Source organism: Electrona antarctica (genome assembly GCF_951216825.1).
Source record: "Electrona antarctica genome assembly, chromosome: 7".
Classification (NCBI taxonomy): Eukaryota; Metazoa; Chordata; class Actinopteri; order Myctophiformes; family Myctophidae; genus Electrona; species Electrona antarctica.
Window position 1 is genome coordinate 53,126,834 of NC_136812.1, and position 23,892 is coordinate 53,150,725.

Here is a 23,892-nt window from a genome sequence, read left to right on the forward strand (position 1 = left end):
GTCATCACGTTTTAGGCTCACATGGGCCTAAAACGTGTATACGGAATAAAAAGTTTAAATACAGAATAAATGCCATTGACTTGGATGCCACATGACGTAATTGGGGAGGGGGACCTGCACACAAAGCCACACGTTGGGGCGGTTAGCACCGCCCAAAACGTTAATAGACTGCCTAATTAATTAATCTTTTACCCCTTTGACTGCTGGCGTTTTTCACTAACCTTTGAAGAATCTCCCAATATTGTTACGTCGCTCCATTCCATGCACGGGTGCCTTTAGACCTGAGGATGATTCTTAAAAAAAAGGCTTCTAAATCCCAACAGTTTTCAGAAAAACCTGTTTCTATGTCAGTGGTGCTTAACCCTTTTCATGTCAAGGAATAGCAGATCTACAAGCTCGTAGCTTGTGAGCTTGTAGTTCTGCTGTTTTTCAACAGCTAAAGTATAAGCATGCAACCAAACTTTAGAATAATTTAGTCTTTTAGTTCTACTCGATCTCTTCTCCACTAGCCTCGGAAACCCAGACGTTTTTATTTCCAGGGAGAAAAGAAAAGTCTGGGACCGAGTCCACTTCAATTCAGCATAGAGTAGCGCAAACTTCGATCACTCTCTGCTGATTTCTGATCATCTGCACCTTTGTTAAATTGACGCACACACGCACACACACACAAGCCTCTCTCTCTCTCTCTCTAATCGCTCTAATTAATTAGTCTCGTCATGTCGCGCAGCTGCGTCTAGATTCTCCCGGCGGATCCTGCCGGGAGCTGCCTATGCCATAGAAAGCGTAGGTGGACCCCAGGCTACTTGCCTACTTCTCCACTAGTCCCTCCCTAACATTATAGCCAAGTTTGTATTTGGTGACAAAATTGTCAATATATTTAATCTTAGTTTAAGTCATCATAGCATAGTTTTCGTGGGCTATGTCCAGCTTTCAGTGTGCATGTAAACACAAACTTTGTCTTAACACAAACATTAGATGCCATTGATAATGAATGGACATTTGTGAGTGTTGCGTAAACACTAAACACATTGGAGATGAAGGTGAGGACGCAGATTCTCAATGTCCGGAATGAGATGATGTATGATAGTGCCCCTCACTTCACACGGGTGTGATGTTTTGACTAACATTTTTCGTCTGCTAAATAACAGACCTATCATAAATATCCTTCTCGTGTTCAATGTACTCTACAACAGTGTTTCCCAAAGTTTTTCATGTCAAGGACCCCTAATTCGACATGTATTAGCCCGCAGACCCCCATTTGAAAAAATGCCCTGGGACCCCCATAAGAGAAGATATTTATTACGGTTCTAGCGGTCGTCCTCAACCATTTTCATTTCAAGCACCCCCAGTGTGACATGCATTAGTCTACGTCAAGCCCCCAGTAAAGCTATCCAACGTTGAAGATGCCACTACCTACTGGCGAAATGTGGAATTGCAGCACTTTAATGGAGGTGGACGGACGTTCATGACGTCACGTGCGTAAGCCCCGGACCTCAAAATTGAGGTCCGGGGCTAGGCTAGGCTAAACATCCGCTCGCTCGAACCATTGAGTTATAATTATACTTCCGGCAGTCTTCCGGGTGCTTCAAAACGCCACTGAGCAACTTCCACTGAAATGAATAGCTTGGGGGCGGGGCTAGCGCTCCAGTTTGGTCTCTATCCTTTATAGCTCTATGGTCTACGCCGGGAGGCATACTATGGTCCGACGGAGCATTGGTTCGAAGGAGCATTGGTCCGAGGTGCGTTGGGGGTCGGGAGAGGGTTGGGGTTAGGTTTAGGCATGCTGCCCCGGGGGAGGTTAGGGTTAGGGTGAGGGTTTGAGGTAGGTTGTCGTTCGGACCAATGCTCCGTCGGACCAAACACATGAACCCGTCTACGCCCTACCCCCATTTAATGGCATCTCTATCTCTGGGACCCCAATTTATATTGTAAAATCTGTTCCTATGCTGTATCAGTTTGTCAGTTTTAACTCTATCATCATCAACACTATCATTTAGCTGGGGACCCCCTGGAACTCACTCAAGGACCCCTATGGGTCCCCGGACCCCACTTTGGGAACCACTGCTCTACAACAGAGATATAAAAACCTAGATGCCTCATTGGTCGCTGCAGTTAATTGGAGCGACCTGATTGGCCACTGCAGTTCATTGGAGCGACCTGATTGGCCGCTTCAGTTCATTGGAGCGACCTGATTGGCCGCTGGCCCACTGCAGTACATTGGAGCGACCTGATTGGCCACTGCAGTTCATTGGAGCGACCTGATTGGCCACTGCAGTACATTGGAGCGACCTGATTGGCCGCTTCAGTTCATTAGAGCGACCTGTATTTCACTGCAAGGTGGAAATCAAGCAGAAGTGCGTTAGGCAGGCTGCAATGATGCCAATCAAGTGGCCAATCACAGTCTTTTCTGGGACTTATCAATTTGATCCATAGAAACTTTATGGGAATGAGAAAAAAAACGTTTTACATCGCCTCTGATTGGCCCACCGAACGCCAAGCTTCCGCGTGCATCACAGAAGCTCACCCCCTCTCGAGATACCCCCGGCCCAGAGTCGAAGAAGGCGTTTAGCCCATTTTGGGCGGGAACCCCTTTTGGTGTTTTAAGCATTATGTTATACTTTAGCGATTGAAAAAAGCAGATCTACAAGCTCATAGCCGCGCTACGAGCTTGTAGATCTGCTATTTTTTTTTAAATCGTGAAAATGTGGCACAAATTTTGAATATATATTCTTTCAGAGCGAACATTTTTAACTCAAATCTTTGCTTCTGGGGGATCCCTGAAACAACACATTTTGAGATGGGTTCGGAGGCCAATTACATATAATTGTTGGGGGTCCTTGACATGAAAATGTTTGAGAACCACTGACATAGAAACATAGGGTTTCTCTGAAAACTGTCAGGATTTAGAAGGCATTTGTAGAATCGTCAGAGCATACCTACCGTATTTACACACACCTCGACTGTGGGTGCAGGGCCAATAAGGCAATTATGGAAGGAGGTAGGGCCCGCACACCATTGTTTTGGTAAAGAATTACTTTATTGAATAAATAAACGACGACGTTTCGATCTTGACAGATCTTCGTCAGGTCAGTATGGAATTTGTAGAATCGTCCTCAGGTCTCAATGGGCTAGACACCTTTCTATGTCTATGGTTTACAATGTCCTCTGCTAAATAACGGACCTATCATAGACGTCCTTCTTGTGCGCGATGTACTCCACGATGTCCTCGGCACACGTCAGCTTCTCGGCGTCCACGTCTGGGACCTCCAGGCCAAATTCGTCCTCCATGGCCATGATGACCTCCACCTGGTCCAGGCTGTCCAAGCCCAGGTCCTTCATGAAGCCCGACGTGCTCCGCAGCTTCTCCGGGTCGATCTTGTCGTAGAGCGCCAGGACGTGCATGACGCGCTCCCTGATGGCCTCCGGGGCGAGCGGGCGCCCGGACAGGTCCCCGCAGTACCCTCGGAACGTCGCACCGGTGTTCCGACGGTGGGGCGGTGGCAGCAGGGTGGTGGTGGTGGTGGCGGCGGCTCTGATGGCGAGGTGACCCTGGGAAACCCTGGCCACGGAGCGGACACACTGCAGAACACGACACGCCATGACCGTAGGTGATAGTTGTCACTCGTTTCGGTGTATGAGCTCTTATCCCGACAGGTTGTGTGGTTCTTATTGCATGTGAGCTCTGGGTGAGCGGGGCTGCAACATACAGATCATATATAGATAATTTGTTGATGTAGCTTAGTGTGACATCAGCAGCGGTGACGTGACGTCACGCATAACTCCATGAGTCTGTAGACATTTTTAAATCTCAACTCAAGACTCACCTCTTCACTCTTGCTTTTAGTTGAGTTTTAATATCTGCGTTCCTACTCTGTCCTGACTGATTTGCTGCATGTTGTGTTTTTATTTATTTTTTCTCTAAGTTTTTATACTTTTATTTTGTTCTTTGCCATTGTTCTATCATTTTAACTACTTGACTGTGTTTTATTGTATTCTATTTTTGTGTCCTGCCCTGTGAAGCACTTTGAGCTGCATTTATGTAAGTGTATTATTATTATTATGAGTGGTTGCACGTTTCAATGGCAATCAACTGGCTTTCAGCATTTTGACCACCAGGGGTCAAAATGGATCTTGGGTATGTAACCCTCAATGGTCTATCTGGATCTGCGTGTCGGCACCCCCAGTGGGGGGGGTCCCCAAATTAATTGGGCGGAACACAACAGTGGTACCGTACAAGGTATCTATCTGCACATCCAAATTGACAAATATTATAAGAAATAGGCAAACATAATGAAAGTAGCCATTCTACAAGATTGTAGTTTGCCTATTTTCACAATATTATCTGTGGAGTCAAACTAAATGTAATGCCTTTCAGGTGCTTGTGTGGGTTTCATATTGTCCCCACAATATGAAACCCTAACTCTTAGTGTGTACAAATGGAACCAAACAAATCCTTAAAGGGTCCATTTGGATCAATTTTTACACTCTCGGAGTTACAGACTTATTCACAGTCACGGTTATGCCCCTTCCTCCTCCTCCTCTTCATCAGAGTCCTCCTGTCGGCCGTGCTGCAGTTTGAGGAAGTCGACGAGCTTGTGGGCGTCCTCGCCGGTGGACAGCTCCACGATGTCCCGGGGAAGTGCGTAGCTCAGACACGGGCTCGGCTGCAACGCCACCTCGCCGGTGACGTAGCGGAACGCCGGCCCGCCCTCTCCCTGCGGGGGGACCTCACCGCCGCCTCGCTGCTGCCGATCGGCCGAGAGGAGGTTCCCCGAGGTGAGCTCCTCCCACGTGAACAGCAGGGGGTCCGTGACCTCTCCGAACGGGTTCAGATCGATCAGCCACACTTTGCCCCGGCTGTCTCTGTAGACGTCCAGCACAAAGTCTTCTTCGTCCAGGAACTTGTGCTGGACGTTCTGGCTGAAGAACTCCCCGACGGACTGCGATATCTGGCCTCGCTGCTCAGAGATGTACGGGTAGTGCTGGGTGTGGTCTCGCTGGGAGATGCCCACCAGTTCGTTTCCCTTGACGAAGCAGCGGAATTCGCCGCCGGCGTTCAGCTCGCTCCACTTCCTCAGCACCAGCACGTAGGCGGCGGGCGGGTCCGGCGAGTCGACGTCGCTGCACCGAAGGAAGGGCTGCGTGAGGTCGTGGGTCACGAAGTCGGAACTCTTCAAGAGCAAGAATATGTCGGCCAGAGTTTGACACTGGAGGGAGCCGTTCAGGGCGATCCAGCTGGCGTCCCGCGGTGCGCTCCAGTTGAGCTTGGGAAAGACGCGTCCGCCGAGCACCTTCACGGCCTCGAGCACTTTGGATTTAAATTCAGGGAACTCCGGCGCCGTGACGGTGGCGGTCGTCTCGTCCTCCGACCACCGAACGTCCTCCTCCTCCTCGTCTGAATCGCTGACGTTCGCCCGCGTCCACCGTGTGACGTCATCGAAAGCTCCGGAAACTACCAGAGTTCCATCGTCCAGTAAATAGTCCAGTACGTTCTGAGGCAATGGCAGAATGACACTTTTAATCGTGTGCTTCTTGAATAGCGGATACCAAACGGAAAATTGGCAATTGGCAACGTGCTCCTTCTTCATGCTGGAATTCCTACCATAAGAGTGTAAAAACCTAAGAAAACACAAACTTGCCTATAAGCAGCTGTGGTGGTGCGCTTGTGGTCAGGATAGTCCGTCATGCCCGAATATGGACCCATAGAAGACTGATTAGCAGCAGTGGTAACCATAGCAACCTGGTATCACAGAGCCATATTGGGTAACCATGACAGGAGTGTGTCCCACAATCTTAGTCAAGGGGTATGACAAAAATCACACTTTGTGTGAAGTGAGGGGCGCCCACTGTGGCTGGTAACATGTCATTGTTCCCACCTCCTGTTATCCCAAACCCTAACTTCAGTCTTAACCGGCCACGTAGGTCGCTGACCCTAACCTCAGTCTTAACCGGCCACTTAGGTCGCTAACCCTAACCTCTGTCTTAACCGGCCACGCCTCAGTCTTAAGCGGACATGTAGGTCGCTAGCCCTAATCTCAGTGTTAAGGTCGGACTAACGGGATGTCGGATTTATGGGTAGTCCCCCTGTCGCTGCCAAATTACGTCACTTCTTAAAAGAAAACAGTAAAAGTCCATAGACTTGGCTGCAACATTTTGGCAGAGTCACTTTCATCCATTGCAGATTCACTGCCACGATATATGTTACAAGACATGAATGCAGTGTGTTATTGTATAACACAAAATTATATAAGAATTATCGCTATGTAACAGGTCCTGCAAATGTTATTTAATTCACCCAAAATTAGTGAAAAGTGAAGATGACGATGGAAACATCTGCAGATAGACAGCAACTCAGTTGAACCAACAAAAAGACCAGCTGATGTTGTAGACTAGAGAACAGTGGAGTATTACAGCCATCTACTGATGTAAATGTCCTCTCTTCACATTATTCTGAATCTGACACTGAGGACAGTGATGAGTGGGAGGAGAATAGGGAAGACCAGCCAGTTTCAGACACACTGAAACCACAGATACACATTAACATTCATAAAGTGGAAAAGCACTTTAGTTGCAACATTTGTGGCAAAAGCTTTAATCATAATGGAAATCTGAAGCGACACATAACAATTCACATAGACAAAAAGCCCTTTAGTTGTACAGTCTGTGGTAAAGGCTTTGGTGACATGGGTTTTCTAAAGCAACACATGCAGATTCACACAGGGAAAAGCCCTATAGTTGCACCAAAGGCTTTTTTTAATGTCTGATCTGAAACACATCGTGATTCATACAGGGGTAATAATACTGTATAGTTTCTCTCACACACACACACACACACACACACACACACACACACACACACACACACACACACACACACACACACACACACACACACACACACACACACACGATTATATATATATATATATATATATATATATATATATATATATAGTTATATATATAGTTATATATATAGTTTAAATAAATAAACATTCAATTCTAATTATGTCAGAAAACTGTCAGTAATCAGCCATTACAGGTCGTTTAAGTGATGTCTTTGTTTACAGATGAATGTTTTGCATTTAAAACAATTCAGAAACAGCTGTTTTTAGGTCCAATATAAATATAAGTATACCTGCTATTTCACCTATGTTTGACCCAGCTTACGCTGGTGGATTGTTAGGGGGTTGTGACACCACTGTTTATTATTATTCTTCAATCGTTCTCATTCTATTCCTACTGTAACTTCTTATAAAATGGATGAACAAAATAAACCTGTTTAAAATAAATTCACACACAAAGTTGCGGGCACTCTGATCATTATTCATTCATTATTCTATTTGCTCAGTCACTCTGATGTAAAATGATCCATTCATTGTCAATGGGAATTTAATGTCTGTGTAGGACGTTTGTGGACAAACACCAAAAGCTGGATAGATAGGTCAAGATCTTAACCAGTCACTTATGTCGCTAACCCTAACCTCTGTCTAAATTGGCCACTCCTCAGTCTTAAGCGGCCACATAGGTCGTTAAAGATGCGTTCAGACTTGAATTTAAACATTTGCCTCGGTTCGTCCCGTTTGTGCTGCGCCAGGTCGCGCCGCACCCGTTTGCGACGTGCGCAACTTCTCGTCTTTGCATTGACTTTGTATAATTGCGTCGCTCTAACCATCCAAGTCTGAACGCACCATAACCCTAACCTCAGTCTTAACCGGCCACGTAGGTTGCTAACCTTAACCTCAGTCTTAACCGGCCACGTAGGTCATTAACCCTAACCAGTAACCTCAGTCTTAACCGGGCCACATAGGCTGGACTAACGGGATGTCAGACTTACAGGCAGTCCCCCTGTGGCTGCCACATGTTATAAGTTAAGTGACACTAGACCTGTACGTGCGTTGCAGTCGGCCACCGGCCTACTTGGGAACGATCCAACTTGGGAACCTAATGATATACGTTGTTGTAATATATCGGGTTCGGTAGTAGACTGGTATTTATGAATGGACACGGACACAGTGCTTCTGTTCAGATGCCGGGTTATTTACTGAATGAATCAAAGCGGGAGCATACATAGACTGGTGCACATGCGCAGTGTGCTGGAACGCACCATCAACATTTGTCAACAGGGGGAGCCCTGGTATAGCATAAGATGTATTTAAGCCAATACATTACAGTCCTCCCCTTTATATGAAAACTCCCTTTAAGTTCTTGTTTACAAATCAACTCAAACAACAACAACAATTTACTGTCAAACAACTTAACTTCCCATTCAATATGTTTGTGCATCTGGCAATAACAGCCTAATAAATTCTTCTTCACTATAACTCTCAATAACATTTTATTCTTACTAAGAAAGGAATGTCTTTAAGCAATAAGAGTCTTTGTTGACCCTAACTGGAAAGGGAGAGGTAGACTGCTCCACCCTTGTATACCAAGCCAAAAAGGGATTATTCTGCCTTTGACTTGGTTTCCCTAACTAATCATTGTACTTGCGTGTCTTCATGCGCACCCGGTCCGGGTAGCGGCGCATGGCAGGAGTGCTGGGCTTGACAGGGCTCTGCTGCGGAGTGCTGGGCTTGACAGGGCTCTGCGGCGGCTGTGTAGGGCTGTCGCTGCTACCAGGTGTCCTAGCAGGTGTCCCTGGAGTCATCCGCGGCGTGTGTGTCAGCCCAGGAGTAGACTCACAGTTCCACTGAGGCAGAGTAGAGACTTGGCTGGTGAACGGGTCATTGAAGTCTCTGGGGTGCGTGGTGTGGTCTCTCGAGTTTATGTGTTGCAGATCAGCTTCCTTAGAGTGTAATAGGTGATCGATATGAACGGAGCGCTCTCTGCACCCATCATTGATCAGGTACGTGACTGGTCCAAGGCGCTTCACCACTGTGGCTCTCAACCACTTCTCCTTCCCCTCACGAAAATTTCTCACACGAACGACAGGTGTCTCAATTTGGTTGTGGCCTTGTCATGCTTGGAGCTGTTTTTTCTCAACAGTTCTCGCCAGGCTCGGTTTAAGCAGGCTGCACCTGGTCCTCAGTTGACGTTTCAAGAACAACTCCGCTGGCGAAACCCCTGTCACTGCGTGAGGTGTGCTCCTGTACATGAACAGGAAATTAGCCAGCCTATGTTGCAATGTCAACTGCTAAGACTCTTCTCCAAGTTGTAGTTGCTGATAGGCATGTGACAAATCCAATTTTGTGAACAGTTTGCCTCCAGCCAATGTTGCAAACAGATCTTCGGTATTTGTCAGTGGATACGTTTCCTCCTCCACGCTCTGGTTTATGGTAACTTTGTAATCACCACATATGTGTATTGACTTGTCAGCTGGGGGACTACAACAATTGGCGATGCCCATTCACTTCTGTCAGTTTTGGAAATTATGCCCATAGCTTCCAATCTGTCCAGCTCCTTTTCCACTGGTTCTCTGAGGGAATAGGGCACCGGTCTGGCCTTCCTACAGATGGGCTGTGCATCCGACTTCACTCGAATAGAGGCTTTGAACTCTTTAATGATGCTGGGGCCTTCTTCAAACACCACTTTGTGCCTCTGTAACACGGCCTCCACATCTGGCACACTAGCACCACCTGCTGCCTTAACAGCGAATATTTCCCTCCAGTTTAGTCTGATTGTATCCAACCAGTCACGCCCTAGGAGTGCTGGTCGATCACCCTTCACAATCACCAAAGGTCATTTTGCGGTCTGTTGCTCATATGTTGCATTCACATGCACTTGCCCTAGCGTGGGAATTCGTTCCCCAGTAAATGTGGACAGTCTCTGACGGCATACTTCAAGGGGTAGATGAGATAGGCACTCTTCATAGAAAACCTCAGACACCAATGTTGCATCTGCTCCAGTGTCTAGCAGCATATCCAGACCCTTTCCTTCCAGCACCACATGCACATTAATGCCACGCTTATTACTAGAAGCTGTAAACACAGAGAACACTCCTAGCACTGCATCTTCATCATCCTCATCATCATCATTTCCGCGTGCTTCCTGCTCGACATAGTGTGTCTTTTTGCTCCTACACATCCGTGCGATATGGCCAATTTTAGCACAATAAGCCTATCTCACAGAATTTCCCCGCCCCCCTAAATACGCCCCCTTTCGGGGTTAGTGGTGATAGCGTGACATCACTCCATAGACGCTACATGTTAACAGAGGTAATTTAAGAAGTCTACAACTTTTGTTTTCTCAAGGTAAGGTTTGTTCTATCTGTTCGACCTGATTTACCATCTTGTTTGCTTCATAATAATATTGGTCTGTCACATTTTTACATTAGAAAATGTACTTAGATTCTCCAGAGAAAAAAACGTGTAAATGCTCATGTTAAAGACACCACTATTTACCGGAAGTGAGCGTTGAAAGCGGGCTGTGAGATAGGCCTATTGTGACACTTTTCTTGCTTGAATTTGCATAACTGTGCAGCATGCTTACCGCCACATCTGTAGCAAGGCTGCTGCTCTCGGGCATCGTCATTTGAGTACCACAGACGAAAAACAGTCTAAGTCCAAATTTCAGACTGACCCCTCCACGAAAAGGCCTTGTTGTCCTGAACCCTTATCTATCATTTATATATTATGGATCAATAGTGTGGACTTAGACTGTTATTCGTCTGTGGTACTCATTTTTAGGTGTTGGTTTGAAACTCTGTTGAGCACTGTTGCTCCGCGATTTCCATCCGCCTTTACTTTGTTCCATGTGCACCTGTCCCTGTGTCTTTCATGTGCCCTGAAAATTCTTGTGCATTGCGTGTTGCCGTCTCCATGGCCAACGCTGTATCACATGCCGTCTTGAACGTAAGCCCTGCCATGGACAACAGTCTTCTTTGCACTTCCTCCGACTTTAATCCACTTACAAAACGGTCACGTAGTGCATCATCGAGAAATGCGCCAAAATCACAGTGTGTAGACAGTTGCTTCAATGCAACAACATAATCAGCATTAGACTCTGCGTCATGTTGGTTTCGGCTTGTAATGGTTACCGAGTGCCTCACACAGCTGTCCATAGGTCTTTGTACCGGGTTTGTCTGGGCTGACTAGATTCTTCAAAAGTCTGTAGGCATCAGCTCCAATTACTGACAGGAACACACTGACCTTTTTGTCATCCGCCACACTGTTTGCGGTCATCCACATGTCATCCACATGTCCAATCTTTCCAAGTAAGACTCAAAATCTTCCTGTCCTTCTTTATATTCGGCTATAGCGCCTATTTGGAACGACGCAGCCATTGTGTCAACGTGTAGTCTCGTCTGTTTATTTTCCACAATCTACGTTCTTCAACCTTGTCTCTCGTCACAGGGATCCTCTTTGCGCTAGAAAATCCCATCCACCTCGTTGCCACTGTAATATATCCGGTTCGGTAGTAGACTGGTATTTATGAATGGACACGGACACAGTGCTTCTGTTCAGATGCCGGGTTATTTACTGAATGAATCAAAGCGGGAGCATACATAGACTGGTGCACATGCGCAACATTTGTCAACAGGGGGAGCCCTGGTATAGCATAAGATGTATTTAAGCCAATACATTACAGTTGTCATAGCAACAGTTTTAACCGTCAGTCTGTGTCCCACATGGATATCTGTGTATGTGCCTGTGTGCCTGTGTCTGAAGACTGCAAACTGACTGTGAAAAGTGGACTGGTTAAGTAATCAATTGGCAGGTGTGGGTTTGCCAGTGTGTTATTATTGTATAACACGAAACCAACAAGATGGATTAGTACCAAAAGTAAAAAGTACTCATTCTGCAGAATGTCCCATTTAAAAACAAAATAGCAGATTCACAAGCTCACAGCGACGCATTGTGAGCTTGTAGTTTGGCTATTCTCAAATGTCCGAAACAAAGTGGTTAATGTATGTTTTGTAATAATAATCAAAATCTACAAAGAAACCAGTAACACATAGTTTTCAAATAGGCCTACATGATGCAGTGGAGTTAGAAGTGGAAGTATTGGACATTTGAAATACTCCAGTATAAAGTTAAAGTACCTCAAAATGCTATTAAGTTAAGTACAGCACTTGAGAAAATGTATTTGGTTCCTTTACACCCCTGGCCTTGATGAACCTGATTGGTGTGAGTGTCCTCACATGTGATGAGCAGCTGAGCCTGGTTTGGTGACGAGCTCCAGAGACTATAAAAGCAGGCTCTCTCAGTGGGTTCAGATGTTGCTGGAGTTTAGTTGTGGCTGCAGGTTGTCTAGAGTAGACTGTCTCTCTCACTGTGTTCAGCGTTTTGCTGGAGTTTGGAGTTTAGTTAGTGTGTCTGGTTCTTAGTTTTTTTTTTTTTGGTATACAAAATGAGCAGACGATAATATGACCAGAAACACAAAGACATAGCCCCGAACTGTAACTCTGAGAGTATAAAAATGGACCAGTATCTGTACACTCTCAGAGGTATGGTGGCCCTGGTCCGTTTGAGAACCACTAGTAGCCTACTAGTTGGACTCACTACAATTCCCATAATGTTTTGGTCCACTTGTGGATAAGGGGAGGGCTGTCTTACTAAGACAACATGTAGTCCAGGAAATAAGTGAGCCCAGTGTCCATGACATCATGGAGTTCATGGACACTTTGAAATACTAAAATGTCTAAAAACACATATTGCCCACATACAAAAACCCAGGAAAGTGTCTTGACACCCAGACATCATTAAAATAAGATCTGGTTGCAAAAGGGGTGAAGTGGCCCTTTAATAATAACCACTTTAATGAATTCCTTGGGTCCAAATTATACAGAAAAATGTGTTCATGTGTATGTTAGCTCCATTGTATGGTTAATTCTGGGGGTAGGTGTATGGTTAATTCTGGGGGTAAGAAAGGGTTACAAATAAACCCCATGGGACATTAGTTTACCCGGGCAACAATAATAAATCGTAACTAGACACCATAAGGGTCCTAAAAAAAAACAGGTTACGAAACAATGTCATTCGGGTGCTGGTGGAGCCTCTGGCCGACCCTAAAAGTACCTCAAAATGTTGCTTAAAGTAAGAGTACTTGAGTAAATGTACTTATAGTTCCTTTCCTTGCTGAGCCTGATTGGTGTGAGTGTCATCACTTGTGATGAGCAGCTGAGCCTGGTTTGGTGACGAGCTCCAGAGACTATAAAAGGAGGCTCTCTGTGGGCCTCATTCACAACGGCGTTTACGTTACGTAACGTGAGCGGAGCGTGAGCGGACAGGCATTTACGTGGATTCCCACATTACGTGGGAATTCATGAACTTGAACGTGAACTTGACGGTGACGTTGTTTGGTCGGAAACTCCGCTATAAGCTGCACCAGCTCTCATGGTCGTGTACTGCTTGCGTAGATTTATTCAGAAGGCTTTAGTCTTCATGCTGACTCAATTAAAAGTCCCCAAATCTCAGATAAAATATGTAGGCATGTGTCCAAAACATTGGTCAGCACATAAAAAAAATGATAGCTTATATAAAAGCCAAGTATCACTTGTATGCCTAAATGCATGCATTCTAGAGGCAGGTTAGCCTAGAGTCCCATACAGAAACTGCCCCTGCAAGCCCGACACCTTTTTATTTATTTATTAGGATATTTCTAGCATGCGCGATTGCGCTGCTCACTTGACAGCTTTATACTCGCAGTGCAACGCGTTGTGAGCTTGTAGATCGGCTCTCGCGGACTCGCGCTGCATGTTAAAAAACAAACTCACAATTATTATAAGAACATACACTTATCTGCATTCTGCACTGTACGAATCCAACGTTGTTTAGTGTAGTAATGCCTGCAGTAGGCCTATTGAAATTGTTTTGTTACGGAGCTCCTTTGAGTCACACTGTCGGTGTGTGTGTGTGTGTGGACAACAGTCCAATCTGGGTGAAATTCACATTGGAAAATGAATATAACGGCGAGCCTGGCCCGGACAGAACAGATTATTTCTATGGTTCACAGACATGCCGGTCTGATAGACAGACAGCAGTCACGAGGGCTAATTAGCCCTATAAAAAAATAGAAGTCAACATTATTCCATCAGCGCGTGCAATTCGGCCAGTCATAGTTTTAAGCCAGTGCACCTTAATTATTATATTATTATAATATGGGGAACTTATAGCTAGGCTGTAGGCTACTACATTGATCTCATCATGAGATCAATCAAGTTTGGTGCCAAATGTCCCGTGAATCATTTCAATATGACGACATCATGAAATGAACCTGCACTTAGATCTGACAAAGAGGAGGCTACCCGCCGTATATGGTTGAAAATTGAAATAGCTATAGGCCTATGCCTACGTGTCCATGATCAGAACAAATCCATTCTCCACATGGCATTCAGACAGATGACAGTGAGATGATATTAATCTATTCCCCACATGAATCAATGCAGCTCTGATAAAAATATCGGATATATGTTTTACCTCTGCAAAGGTGTGAGTGAGCAATTGTTCAATAGAAAAGAAAAGGCTTTATAATATAATTGCCAAGTATAGGCTAGCTTGCTGCAGTCCCGAACTTAAATAAATAAATGGCCAAGCTGCATTTTATACCGTAAGTCAGCTTGACATTGCTGTAGTGGTGCGGAGCAGCGTTCACCGTTTTGTAAGCTTGGGAAAATGATTTATATAGTTTAATTATAGGCTATAGACAATATAAAGAATCACGCACAAATGTAATGGTATATGGATGTAAAAAAAGAGACTGCAGGACAGGTGGTGGTCGACGTCGCTCCGGCGCTTGACATGGTCAGATCATTTTCTTTTAATTTCCTGTCCTTTGATGGATTGAGTGTCAGTTTGTACAGTTTGTATAGTAGGCCTACAGTGGTGTTGGGTTGGGTATACTTTATACAATGGTGCAAAAACTTGTTTGTGGTCCTGTGGAATTATGAAATTAATAGAGGGCTATATCATAGAGTATATATATAATAGACAGAGACTGAACTGGCGCGAAGCTCCGCCCCCCCCAGCTATTCATGTCAGTGGAAGTTGCTCAGTGGCGTTTTGAAGCACCCGGAAGACTGCCGGAAGTCCCTCCCAGGACCTCAACTTTGAGGTCCTGAGTGACGTAGGGCAACCGAGCGCTCAACGTTAAAGCCCAGCTGCACGGGGTTTCCCGGTCATGAATCCACGGGTCCGCCTGTAGTCCCTCCTCCTACCACTAGGACCCAGAGCTTCAACGTTGGAAAGTCTGCCTGCCCCCTTGGGCTATATTCATACCTCTGCACAGCACTGACTGACCGCGGCAGTATAGCCTAATTTCTTTCCAGCAATCATTTTTATTTTAATTTGTGAAGCCACTATACTGGAAAATATCATTATTTTGTTGCATTCCGTCAGGAGGACCTCTATTTCGTTTGAGCTGTAAGGCCTATAGTTCTTTTTTGTTTTTTTTTACTGCTGTCTGCTGAGTCATGCTTGACGCCTTTTATGGTGTGAAATGGGGTGTGGATCAATGCAAATGAAGTTGTCGGGTGATTTTCCGATCATTTGGCACCCGCTCGCATTCACCTGCGTACCTCACAACATACACCTGCGTACCTGTGGTACACACCGCTCTTTGAATTGCACGGCAAAACAACGTAGCGTGATCGGACGGAATTTCCCGCATCTGTTTACGCTTCCGTTACGTTTCCGTTACGCTCTGGCGTATTTCTCCTTTGTGAATGAGGACCAGTGTGTTCAGATGTTGCTGGAGTTTAGTTGTGGCTGGTCTAGAGTAGACTGTCTCTCTCAGTGGCCTCAGTTACATGCACAAAATGTATTCAGAATGAATGAATTCATTCCAAACAGAGAAGTAGTATTCCTATTCCTGCAATTGTTTACATGACCAAAGCATTCATTCAGAATATAACTTTGGACTATAGAGATGGCCAACCCATAACCGTTATCCCTTAAGAAATGTATAACCGACAAACACTAACAGCTATTATCTGATAAAATAAAATAAACATATATTTTGAAGTGCAATCCCTGCAACCACACGCGACCTCCACCCAAAACAACCCAGAACTAAAAAACACAGCATCCATACACCCATACACTGCAATTGGCAATGGCACTGTAATTCGCTGATGGGTTTGTAAAGGTTATTATGTGGGGGAAAAAACTGGTGTATTTGTATTTTTATAATGGCTAAAATAGCGCATTTCTGCGCACATAAAATGTCTTCAAATGGCCATCCTTGCTTGGACATGGGCATAAAGCACTATAGTCTACTAATGTGCAAAATAATACATGTATTCCAAACTCCCAGTAGCATTCGGAATAAAGTGTTTAGCCTATATGGTGATCTATACCGATTCAAACGGTATATACCACCCCTCCAGACCGGAATGAAAATCATTCGGAATGGGATATTCTAATCCAATTAAGGTGTTTACATGAACATTTTTATTGAATTTCTGCATGTAAATGGGGCCAGTGTGTTTAGCTTTTTGCTGGAGTTTAGTTGTGACTGGTTGTCTAGAGTAGACTGTCTCTCTCACTGTGTTCAGTGTGGCCATCATCGCCATGTTGGCATGTATGGTGTGGTATGGTGGTCCTTGCAAATAAAACTTTTTTGAACCACTATAGTACTAGTTATAGTACATATTCTGAAGAAAACCCATGGTGACTCTGCACAAACAAGGGACTAAATTAATTTCGTCCTATGCCACCAAAATGCGTAACGCCCTACCAATAGTCTTTAAGACATGCAAATCCCTTGACTCCTTCAAAACTGCTCTCAAAGGGCACCTACGGGTGGCTGCAATTCGAAACTGGCCCCTGTAAAATCTGAATCCCCCCCCCCCCCCCCCTTTTTTTCCCCTCACTGTATATGTTTCTTTTCCCTTTTTACCTCCTTTATGATGAATTCCTGTTCTGTTCTTTGGCTATATAGAAGTGTATTTGTACGTCTCTAAATGTTTTGATGAATTGAACAAGGTGGACCCTCTTGTAAACAAGTGTAATGCTTTATTGGGCCGTCCACGCACAGTTAACAGCCTTTGTATTGAGTTGTGCTTGAAATGTACTGTAAACTGTTGATAAATATTTCAATCAATCAATCAATCAATCAAAGCATCCAGAACGGTTTCCTGTCCTTTCTAGAGCCAGTAGTAGTTTGATCACGGGGGTAATAGGCCTATCTCACAGCCCGCTTTTCACGCCCACTTCCGGTAAATAGTGGTGTCTTTAACATTAGCATTTACACGTTTTTTTCTCTGGAGAATCTTAAGTACATTTTCTAATGTAAAAATGTGACAGACCAATATTATTATGAAGCAAACAAGATGGTAAATCAGCTCGAACAGATAGAACAAACCTTACCTTGAGAAAACAAAAGTTGTAGACTTCTTAAATTACCTCTGTTAACATGTAGCGTCTGGAGTGACGTCACGCTATCACCACTAACCCCAAAAGGGGGCGTATTAAGGGGAATATTCTGTGAGATAGGCTTATTGGACATTGACATCCTCAGATTCTTCATCTGTGGTAGTTCCATTTGCAATTCCATTTTCGAAGACGTGTGATGGGATCCTCATCATTCCAGCCGTCCGTCACCTCGTCATTTTGTAGTCGATCTTGTGTGACACGATGTTGTGGCTTATTCCATTTGGGAGGGAGAGTTGATCAGTCGTCCCCGAAAGCTCAACAGATACAGAACATTTCCATAACACTTTCTTCAGCACCATGTACTCCTGGGGGACGAGAGAGAGAGAGAGAGATAGCAAAGTGTAACGTTAGTATTGTAGGATATATCGTTCACACAAAAGCATCAAAAGTATCAGATCTACAAGCTACAAACATGGCTTGAAGTGACACATTTTAAGCTTGTAGATCTGCTAATTGTTTTTAAATTTGAATCTTGAACAGTAACAGTTTGTGAGTGACAGAGAGTGGTCAGTCCTACCGTGGTCTAGGACGATCAGCCAGGAACAGAATTAGTCTTCTCGCTCATGTTTGTTTGCGGAGGGGTTGATTCCCATTGCTCATTGGGTACTCCCATCCAGTGTGGTTACTTGGGCCGTTACCAATTTGACGTCATAATATTCACCCCATATGGCTCCCCATATGGCTCGTAGGAATCTCTGTATGATGTTAACTCCGCGTGGTGGGACGCTGCACTTAGCTTCTTGCATCAACCAGGGGGCAGGTAACACTGGATTTGGAGTCGCATTTCTTGTCGTTCATAGTCTTGTAGGGGCTAGGGAGAGTCGAGCTAGAGAGAGAGAAAGAGAGATAGTGAGTGCGTGAGTGTGTAACGGCCGGGCTCCACCGGGCGCGTCAGCGTCGCGTCTCCGTCACCGTCAGGGAATGTTCCCTTTTTAATCAATGAAGGGAGGCTCCACTGCCCGCGTTGCGTTGCGTTGACGGAGACGCGACGCGTGCATTAAAATTGAACCGGTGCGTTTTTTGACGCACGCGACGGAGACGCAACGCGTCCGGTGGAGCCCTGGCGTTACAGACACACACACACGTTAATTGTACTTACAGATCAGCACCTGGTTGTCCATACCACGACTGGCTTCTGTGCTGTATTAGGACCTGCATCCAGCCGATAGTGTATCTCGCAGATGGAGGCAAATTAGCTGGCGGCCGAACTCTGGCTTCATTTCGGGCAGCTGGTGTGTGAAGGCATCTGTCCGGTTCTGGACCCATAATGTGGTCTATTTCCTTGGGTTTGGGTCCAAACTTCAGGAATTTCACAAAGTTGAATTCTGCCAAACCCTCCAATAGGAGGAGTGACTTACCATCCCAATGTGACCAATTCTCTCCAACACCCATGATGTCACACCTAATGATTAAGAAGAGTAACAAGGCATGCACACACACACACACACACACACACACACACACACACACACACACGTCCCTCATTACGTTGTCTCTTTATTGTCATGGCATTTAATGTTTGTTTTACATCACATGACATCACCTAATCAACATGAGTCAGACTTTAATATATTAGCGGCCCTCACTTCACACAGGTGTGATTTTTTTAATTGTTAAGTATACAACGCAACTTGACAAATACGACTGACTACATACATTTCTCACCTCTGGCACCACCGTGTGGGAGTGCTGATGAGCTCTCCGGAAGGCCCAGAGCTCCCTCCTAGCCCTCTGGTGCTCCTCTTTCAGCCACCTCCAGTTCCTCTGCAGAGCCTGATGTCTCTGGTGGAGTGCCAGACATCCACGCCTATGACAGGCCCGCCTGGCTGGCTTCTTAGTTGCGGGCAGATCCGTCATCACCAGATCATTATTCTGTGTGAAGGAGAGAAGAAACATGATCTGCATGCACAACACTAGGAGCACTAGATAGACTAGGAAATCGGAGGGAGAACGAGGTTGAGGATGAAGGAGCTAAGCCCAACATAATACAACATATATTGTACATACGTCGTTCCAGGTGGTAGTTAATGGGATCTCAGGGTTGGTGTGCCTGAGCTGCCGGAGGAGGCGGTCTGTCTCCCGTCTCCTGGCGAGGTCCTTTAGAATGTCCAGCTCTCCCTGGCCTAGAGCTATATGGACCCGGTCCAGGTGCCGCTCCAAAAACATGCCCCTCTGTTCACACCCTGGGACTGGACAGAATCATAATCATCTCTATTGTCACATCACAGTTTTACAAGTAAAAAAGTGGGTTCTCTTATTTACACTAAAAACACAAATAAGGGTATCTTTCTACACGAAAATAACGTATATAGTACCTGGACAGAGGCAGCGGCGGATGTTTGTCCGCTTGTTGCAGAGGTTGAGGAGATATTTCCTCTCCTTTACGTTCCTGACAAAATGAATTAGCTTCAGGTGGCCCGACAGGGAGCCAACCGTCAGGGTCTTAAGACAGATATGACAGAAAGGCATTCTAAATATTAAAAGAGAGGGGTACCAACAATCAATGCAATGGTACCAACATCAATGCAGCATGGAATTGTGAATCTTATCCAACAATAACGAAATATTATTTTAGTTTTGTGCATGTTTGAGAGGCTTAATGTCATCAAATGGTTGTCCGTGGCCAAATAAGTAATGGGCCTTGATATGAAATGGGTTGAAAACCACTGCTCTAGAGACTCACACAGAACAGAGCACACCTGAATTCCTCCACCCCCGTCCCTTTTCATTGACTGATTGATTGAAGTATGTATTAACTGTATGCAGAATAGGTACATTTCAAGCACAAGTATACAAAACTGTTAACTGTGGATGACAACTTAAAGCATTACACTTGTTTACATAGGGTGGAACAAGCTTAATGTTTCTTATTTATCTACCCCCCCCTCTGTTCATCCCTCTTTGTGTTCTTGGAAAAATAACATGATGGGAACTATGTACAAAAACAAATTTCACCCACTTTTTTAACTTGTAAGGGTTCACCATAATCATTTCAACTCCCATCAACTACACACAAACAAACACCCGCACACTGTCTTCAAATGCAGTGAACCAACTTTAATAGGGAAATGGCAACGTTTCTGCCGCTGTTTGGTTCACTGCATTTGAAGACAGTGTGTGGGTGTTTGTTCCTTTTTCTTTGTAATTCTATATTGGAAAAATTGAATGCCCTATATTTAAGTGGAACCACAATATGACTCATTAATATTAGTGTATTGCATACAATAGGGCCTACCTTTTATGAGAGTTAAAGCTTCCTTGAGGAAGCTGCACTCGTCACGCAGGTCTCTGAGCCTCTGGAGCTGCATCGACGCTGGATCAGCAGAAGAGCTCTCCTCATTAACTGTGAACGATTTAGCACAGGGAAAACAAAAACAAAACATTAGTCTTCCTCAAGGTAAAGACGGTAACATTTCACAAAAGTAAATGTGCGTAAGCCTATTGCAAGTCATTTGGATATGAAAAATACAAAATACAAAATAAAATGCCCACCATTTCAGTTTCACTGCACCTTTAAAAATGTCTACAGAGACAGTAGTACATTTGTCTTTGAAATTAGTAATACAGATGCAATGACAGTGATTGTCACAAATGCAAATTAAGTAAATGTTAAGATGTAAGAACTGAAGTACAGAATGCAATAGTCTTGTTTGTGCACATCCTGAAGTAGCTGTAAATGTATGTAGAGTCATGTTGAGGTGGGGTAGTGGCTATTGAGTAGAGTGGTAAATGTATTCATTATTGTAGTGTGAGTGTAATGGAAATGGGATCATGATCAGAGTAATAGCAAGTGTGCACTGAGGTGTTTGTGCAGGCAATCAAATGTAAATTTGGTCAAGACATCGGCCGTCCATGTGTGTGGCTGTAGCTATATGGCTGGGTGAAAGTTGTATTCTAATAATTGTTTTAGTGGATGGTGTGGGTCTTGTTTTTGGCAGAATTAAGATCGCCCATTAGAATGTGTGATTTTGAATTGTGTTGGATGAAGTTGGTTAAAGTATGTAAGAATGGTTCATGACTGTGTTGCTCTATATACATTGGTGAGTGGTGACTATCAAGTCATTAGAGGAAATTGAGATTTGGAATGTGTTGTCTGTAGCTTGATTTAACACGGCAAAGTTTCGAGGAAAGTAGGTAGCGATGCCTTTTCCACGACCTGCGTTATTGAAATGTTTTTGTTTATTGTGTATTGTGTAACGTACAGACTGTACGTTACAGTCTGTGGAATGTGGAGTGGTTGGGAGCCAGGTTTCCTGTAACAAAATTATCAGTGCAGACATGAGTTCATAATGGGCTTGACTACCAGCTCACATAGCTGGTAGTGAGCGTACATTCAAGGACATGATTTGGATAGTGGAAGGTGACGTAGGTTTAGGTTGGCTGATGTCAATGTGTTTGAGTCTATTAAGTTATGTAAGAGCAGATTGCCATGACTTAAAACGTTTTGGATTTGTTGGTAGAGCTTCTACTATGAATAACTGTGACATGCAATGTACACGTGACAGCATAACATATAGCATTGCAGGCTGAAGCCAATCTTGAAAGTCAAGGATCAGTGGGTTTGGCTTTTTAACAGTGTGGCCTTGAATTTTGTGGGCAGTTGTAGCCCATGCTAGTCTAAGGGGGAAATTGGTGGCAGTTGAGGCGCTTCCTTTGCGCAAGCTGAATTGAAATTCTACTAAAGCTGGCAGTGGCATTCATTGTAGGATAATGTTTGTCAAAGTTGAGTTTTTTTCTTCTGTTTTCCAGAGTCTGGATTATTAAATTGTACCATAACATATTGTATTTCGTTGAGTGAATTGTATTCAAAGCCAATAACTTCTCCAAGGGTGCCATTAGTGAGGTCGTCTTGTATATCAATGTTGGATGTTAGCATGACTTTGGCATTCATTTTGAGTTGTAAGAAATATTGTAATGGTGTATTTGTATCATCCTGAATGTTCTATTGGTGGAATAAATTGTCCTCTAGTGGGGCTAGTGACTTTAGCCTTCAATTCAATGAATGTTCCTTTAAGTTTGTTCAATGCAGTAGTATTGACTGTATTGACGACTGTGTTGGTCCCTGTAATCAAAAGGGCATTTTCTGGCAAATCAGGGCTGTTTCTGGGATATATGCAGCTTTCCAAAAGTGTTAGATCCATGTTGGTGTGTTTGCCTATCCGGATTCTATTTAGTCAGCGCATTGTCTGTCCTCACCTTGTCTGTGGTTTGATTTTAAAGATATGGCTTCAAATTTTGTCCAGAGGGGGTCAAACGAAGAGAATAAATTGGATGCCATCTTACCACTGAACAGATCGGAAAAAAGGAATGGAACACCGGTAGCTACCCACTCGACAAGCTAGCCTGACCCCCCCCCACCACACACACACACATGTTAGATATACGTTATATTATTATTTCACATTACGGGCCCTATCTCGTTGGGGAAAATAATAACTAGCTACCCGCTCGACAAGCTAGCCTGATCACTGGGTAGCGAAGCTATCAGCCCGCTCAAGGCTCATTCATAGTCTGGATTTCCGGTGGTGGGGTGACCACCGCTCTGGTAGTGAGGTGACCACCGGAGCTGAAATAACGAACGCTGGTGAGTAGAAACAGAGAGAAGGGCTGGGGTGGCGGCGGTGGTGGTTTGCTTTTCACCGTGGCTCGTGACGTCATGTTGTAGTTCGGTGGTCACCGCCGCCGAAAATCCAGACTATGAATGAGCCTTCAGGTCTCTCTACCCCAAACTCGTTGGGGGAAATAATAACTAGTCATTGAACAAACGTTAGGGTGCATACGTTATATAACACGATGATGATGATGATGTTTATATTTTATCTCGCTACAAAACAGAGTTTAGCTTACCGCTGTCCCGGTCGCCTTCTCGTAGACGGTATCGGGTCGGTGACCATTCGTCCGCCGAGCAGAAAGGGGTGGAATGCGGGGAAGAGTCCGGATAGTCATCGTCAGCGTGATGCCATGCCACCGACGCTTCCTCAGCGGCCCTTCTCTGCCGCCTGCGCCGCGGACGACCTCCTGGCTGAGGCTCCTGGGCGTCGGGGGGAGCTGCGCTTCTTCTCTGCTGCCTGCGGGGCGGGCCTCCTCCAGAGGACCCACTAGGCTGAGGCTCCTGGGCGGCTTGGAGCACGGGACTGCGATGAGGCTCTTGGGCGGCGGGGAGCAAGGGACTCTCACCAACCTCTTGCTCTTGGCCCTCTTCGTCCGACATCTCAGATGCTGTCAGCCATCTTGCCTCATTGGCCAGGTCAGATCATTAGCTAGTGTCAATGTGGTTGAACAAATGGTTGTATGTCAACAACGGTGCAGACACAGAACCGCAGCTCAAAGAAGACCAACAAGACGAGAGACAAAAACCAAACACTAAACTAGACTAGACAAACAACACTGGACTAAACATAACGGTCAAACACTAAAGACTACAACAAAACGAGACAAACACTAAACTACACTAGACAAAACTGAACTGAACTGAACTGAACTAAACTATAACTCCTGGCTTGCACTGCTGGCTGCTGCTGTTGCTTCTGCTGGCTGCTGCGGCGGCGGCGGCTGCTGCTGTCGCTGTCGCTCAAGG

At 45.0% G+C, this 23,892-nt stretch overlaps 2 protein-coding genes across 2 annotated transcripts; both read right to left on the reverse strand.

Moving 5' to 3' along the window:
- Positions 1–3,168: 3,168 nt before the first annotated feature.
- On the reverse strand, positions 3,169–3,600 carry LOC306926351 (acyl carrier protein-like; the record flags this gene model as incomplete). Its single annotated transcript, XM_079505617.1, has 1 exon — positions 3,169–3,600. One exon carries the CDS (start codon positions 3,598–3,600, stop codon positions 3,169–3,171), a length of 432 nt encoding a protein of 143 aa, XP_079361743.1.
- Positions 3,601–4,517: 917 nt separating this feature from the next.
- LOC306926352 (translation initiation factor eIF2 assembly protein-like) lies at positions 4,518–5,588 on the reverse strand (the record flags this gene model as incomplete). The annotated part of the gene is made up of 1 exon (XM_079505618.1): positions 4,518–5,588. The coding sequence occupies one exon, from the start codon at positions 5,586–5,588 to the stop codon at positions 4,518–4,520; it is 1,071 nt and encodes a 356-aa protein (XP_079361744.1).
- Between the last annotated feature and the right edge of the window lie 18,304 nt (positions 5,589–23,892).